This window comes from Chaetura pelagica, unplaced genomic scaffold (genome assembly GCF_000747805.2).
Source record: "Chaetura pelagica isolate M959 unplaced genomic scaffold, ChaPel_1.0 scaffold650, whole genome shotgun sequence".
In the NCBI taxonomy this organism is placed as follows: Eukaryota; Metazoa; Chordata; class Aves; order Apodiformes; family Apodidae; genus Chaetura; species Chaetura pelagica.
In genome coordinates, this window is record NW_009951820.1 from 715,505 (window position 1) to 720,125 (window position 4,621).

At 53.3% G+C, this 4,621-nt stretch overlaps 2 protein-coding genes across 2 annotated transcripts in view; one reads left to right on the top strand and one right to left on the bottom strand.

Moving 5' to 3' along the window:
- The window catches only part of TMEM25 (transmembrane protein 25), a 3,003-nt gene extending 2,508 nt beyond the window's left edge, over window positions 1-495 (top strand). The window contains exons 5-6 of the mRNA XM_010008975.1: window positions 252-332; window positions 422-495. Of these exons, the coding sequence (XP_010007277.1) occupies window positions 252-332; window positions 422-495 (155 nt within the window). The remainder of the gene's footprint in view (window positions 1-251; window positions 333-421) is intronic.
- A 964-nt stretch (window positions 496-1,459) lies between these two features.
- IFT46 (intraflagellar transport 46) overlaps window positions 1,460-4,621 on the bottom strand; it is a 4,807-nt gene continuing 1,645 nt past the window's right edge. The window contains exons 2-10 of the mRNA XM_010008985.1: window positions 4,420-4,553; window positions 4,036-4,110; window positions 3,845-3,938; window positions 3,482-3,610; window positions 2,932-3,053; window positions 2,501-2,567; window positions 2,190-2,250; window positions 1,840-1,925; window positions 1,460-1,552 (exon numbers count right to left, since the gene is read on the bottom strand). Coding sequence (XP_010007287.1) covers window positions 1,460-1,552; window positions 1,840-1,925; window positions 2,190-2,250; window positions 2,501-2,567; window positions 2,932-3,053; window positions 3,482-3,610; window positions 3,845-3,938; window positions 4,036-4,110; window positions 4,420-4,553 — 861 coding nt within the window. The remainder of the gene's footprint in view (window positions 1,553-1,839; window positions 1,926-2,189; window positions 2,251-2,500; window positions 2,568-2,931; window positions 3,054-3,481; window positions 3,611-3,844; window positions 3,939-4,035; window positions 4,111-4,419; window positions 4,554-4,621) is intronic.

Below are 4,621 nucleotides of genomic sequence, written 5' to 3' on the forward strand. Positions count from 1 at the left end.
GGGGCCAGCGGAAGGGAGCAGCCCACTCAGCCGCTGCTCCCGTTGCAGCAGCCCCGAGCATCTGCAGCCCCGGGGCACAGGTCCACTCCGCCAGACCCAGTCCCTGCCACCCAACCTGCGCCTCGGCGACCTCACACAGGAGGCTGGAGGTAAAAAGCCCGAGGTGCTGGTGCAGTGGGACATGCAGGGCCATGGGTCCTGCACAAGTGAGGGCAAGATGTCCTGGCTCTCATACCTTTCCTTCCCTGCAGCTTCCTCCAAGGATGCAGGAGAGGAGAGAGCCGTGCCAGCACTGGAGAACTCCCTGGTTTTCAACAAGCTCGGCGAGTCAGGCAAGCAGCCCTGAAAGCCACACTGTAGGGACACCGGGCTCCGCAGCTGCCCCAAAAGATGACAGCAACGAGCTGTCTTTGTCCTGCAGGTTTTGTCCAGCTCCCCACGTCTGGGCGCATCTACAAAGTGCCCAGCGTGAGCAGCGATGAGATCTGGCTGTGAGATGCGGCACAGTGCCTGTGAGCCAGTGCTGCCCAGCACCAGGGATGTACCAGCCCCAGAGAAGCGCAACCAAGGGTGCAGGGGAGGCCACGCTGGGCACCCACCAGCCCCCAGCTGTAGATTAAGGTACGTGCTGCAGGTCTCAGTAGCTGTGTGGTTAGCCAAGACATGTTTTTATGTAGCCTGTGTACTTTATAAGTAGACTATTATAATCAAAAATGTACCAAAGCTGTGTATAGCCAGGCTCTGCCAGGCTTCTCCTGGGGCAAGGCCAAGCACTAGCTATGCTTGAGTAGGTCCATGCTCTGCTCACTGTGTGACCCTCTCCACCCCTGCCTGAACTGGGTCAGATGGGTGGGCAGGCAGTGTGGCAGGGGCCAGAGACAGTTGTCCCAACAGCAATAAACTAAACTCAAGCATCTGCATGGTGCCCTACTGGTTATTTCTCCTTGGTGGTAGCAAAGGGGCTTGAAAATAGAAAAAGGGGCTCAATAACATGGGGCAGAGGAGGTCAGAGATCCCCAGATCAGGCCTTAAAACACACAGGGCAGATCTGACTGTTGTGTCTGAATCTGGAATTTATTCTCTTACTTACTACAGCACTTGTAGGAATGGGCTCAAGGAGCCTCTGCTCTGTGGTGCCTACAGCACAGAGAGCCTGTTATTGGGAAGGCTGGTTTAATGCTGAATTCCTGGGAACAAGTCAGACTTGGAGCAATTCCGTAGCTTCTGCATTAAATGTGATGGGCAAAATCCACCTTTGCTCTGCGGTGCCTACAGCCACAGCTTCTGCATTAAATGTGATGGGCAAAATCCTACCTTACAAACACAGAATAGTTCAGCAATGTTTGTAACACCTGGGAGGCCTCTCAAGGGCTGTGCACAGCTTCCCAGGCTATTTTGGTCACATCTCAACATTCAACAGCAGATGTTGATCCAGGAGAAAAGGGTTTAATGGGAAGCTTCAAGTAAAGGTTAGCACTTCTTCTGCTGCTTGTGAAGATGGGTTGGGTGGCGAGGTCCTGCCCCTATTCCCCTCAGCCAGGGGCTTGAAATGCTGCAGGGGAAGAATGTGTAAGTGCCAAGAGCTGACACGCGTGCTGAAGGTACAAGCTACTTCTGCTCTGTGTGAGCCGTGTGCTCCTCAGGTGGGAAAGACATTCTGGGGGCACACTGGGCTGTAAACACCATGGCACCCCAGCCATGGCAGAGGCTCCTTGTGTTGAGGTACTCAGGAAATGAGAGGCTTAGAAAATACCTTTGGACTCTTTGGACCCCAAAGGCAAGGGGAGAAGCTCTGCAGTACTTCCAGCAGGTGAGCCAAGCCTGCCCAGAGCAGCTCACCTGTGAGTTCTTGAACTCCGAGTAGAGGGAGAAGAGGACATGAAGAGGCTGGATCTGACTTTTGTACACGGGGATGTCCAGGATGGCTACAAGGAACAGCGGAGGAGTGTGAGAGCACTGGGGCTGCAGAGAGGGCTGTAAGGAAAGGCTGAGCACCCCACTTCCCACGACCACTTGGGCCACTGCTCCCTGCTCAGTGCAGGACTGTGGTACAAGAGTCTGCTCCCTCCTGAAGGCAGCATTGAATGATCTCACCTGCCCAGGCTGAGCCTGTGCCCAGAGGTCTCTTGCTTTCAGTGACAGTGCCAGGCCAGCAGCACACCTGTGTCCCCAGCACAGCCCCCACTTACCACATATCATGTCGATGTACTCGGGCAGGTCACAGCTCATCTCGGCAGTTGGGAGGCCCACCTGGAACAGACAGGGCCGTCAGCTTTGAGAGCATGCATGGATCTTGCAACAAGCACAGAGGCCACCTGGGCAGCAGCCAGGAATTTGGGCATGAGGCTGCTCCCTGCCTTCTGTTAAGTGAGGAAGGAACAAAGCTGAGTGGGTCAGGCTGCAGGCAAAGAGCTCAAAACAGGGCAGGAACCCAGCTTTCCTGGAAGATGGTTTCTAACACAGCACGCTGAGCCAGCCACTTATCACTGGGACAACATACCTTTCCCAAGAGCTCCTCGAATTCTGGTGACCATTCCTGCATCAGGCTCTCAATGTCAGGCATTGGCCTGCCAGGGAAGAAAAGGACATAAAAGTCAGGATCACATGCAACTGAAATGGCTTCATCCTGGCAGATGGCTGTGGAGGGGGCAGCCTCAACCCCTTGAGAGAGCTGTACATGTGCCGAGGGTCAACGTGGGCATTTTTATTTATTAAAACAGGCCTGATCTTGTTAATTTGCAAGTTCTGTGTGCTAGTTGTTAAACTAATTCAAGTTATGTAGGGAAGGAGAGTAAACTTAAGTGTCCTGCACACATGCGTGGCAGGACTAGTCTGGAACTCAGCATGTCTTCCTCTCAGAGAGATGTTTCCTGGGCTGCCTGCTGGGCTGAGGCTGCAGGAGCGTGTGGGCGCAGCTGCTGTCCAGCTCACCTGGTGTACAGGACCGTGGCGGGAGGTTTGCAGCGGTGCAGCTCACTGATACTCTCAATCCAGCTCTCAATGGCTTTGGGGTTCTTCTCTGCATTCTCCAAACTCTTCACTTTTATCTGCTGCTAAAAACCAGAAATAGAAACCTGTGAGCCCCTTGTGGCATTTTGGGGCTTTTTTGCAAACCCTGCATTTGCTCCTGATTAACCAAGTACTTTCTCTTTCCTAGTTGCACTAAACCAACTGATTTCTGCTGATTTCTGCAGACAGAAGAGCAGCCAGGAAGCAAAATGCTGAGAGAGACCAGGTAGTGACAACCAAAAAGAAACAAAGCTTCACTTGAAAGAAACGGATCCAAAGTCTGTACCAAGACTGGCCTGAAGCAAGGTAGTTGAAGTTTAAAGCTATAGGTTAAAGGAAAAGGTCAGTTTTTTTCTGCCTTTAAAGCCAGGTTATCAGTAGCGCTGCAACACTGTAGTCACATAGAGATGAAGGTAAGAGTAAAATGCAATGGTTTTGGTACAGCCAGTGCCTTCCCCTCTCCGTGACTCACGCTGATGTTGTGCTGCTTGCAGTTCTCTGTCAGCCAAAGGGAGAGCACAGTGGGGTCTGACTGCTTGGTTGAGGGCTCGTCCAGGACCAGCAGGCCGAGGTGATCGGGTTTGCCATCGGGAGGGGGAACCTGTGGGTAAACAGAGACCCTGAACCCAGAGCTGGGGGAATTGGGGCTGTTTTGTACAGAGCCTGCCCCTGGTTTAAAAAACTGACAGGAATGGGTAGGCACGTGCTGTCTTGCATGTAAGTTGTTAGTGAAGCCCAACCCGAACAGCACAAGGTGCTGGACAAGGGGAAATGCAGCCCTTGTCTGTTTCAGCTTGGGTGGCAGAAGGTCCAGGGGAGCCTGCAGCAATTGTACCTTTAAGAACGCGTCGATGTCTCCAACTGCAGGAATAAATTCTGGAATGAAAGGCTGCAGTTTGGGCTCAATTGCTATTGTTTTGGGGGTGTACCTGGAAAAAAAATGCAGCAGTGGGGGTGACGGTGACCTGTGCTGCAAAACTTGCCACAAAGGAGAGCCAAGAGTGGGCTAAAACCCCTCCCACTCACCTCTTGATGTACTCAAAGAGTTCTTTGATTTCCGAAGACACTGGCAGGTAGTCAAAATCTGCTAGGCTGAAGTCACTAAAGAAAGGAAGAGAAGAATAAGAGAAGAAAGGAAGAGGGATGTGAGCATTAACCATGGTAGGTTCTGCACAGGTGGGAACTGAAACCCAACTGCATGGGACAATCACAAAGGAAGGTGGAGGATGAGGTAAGTCATCTCTTAATCAAACTTCTTACACGCAAACAACACTGTTGGGTTTGCCCACGGAAAGGAGCATCCCGTGCTGAGGACCACAGCCATGCTCACCCTTGTGGAATCGTGAACACAGCAGTGGAGCACCCCCCCAGCACCAGACCCCGGCTCCTTGGGCTAGTTCCTCCACCCACCCTTCTGCTGTAGCCCCGTGCTCCTCCGAGTCGTCCTCCGAGTCGGTCTCGGAGGAATCCTCTTCTTCCGAGTCATCGTCGTCATCCTCGTCATCCTCCTCGCTGAGAGCGGCGGAGGGGGCCGAGGCTGCCACCTTTTCCCCCAAGGTGAGAGGGTCCGGGCCTCATCAGGCTGCCCCACCGGCGTCCCCCTCCCGCCACC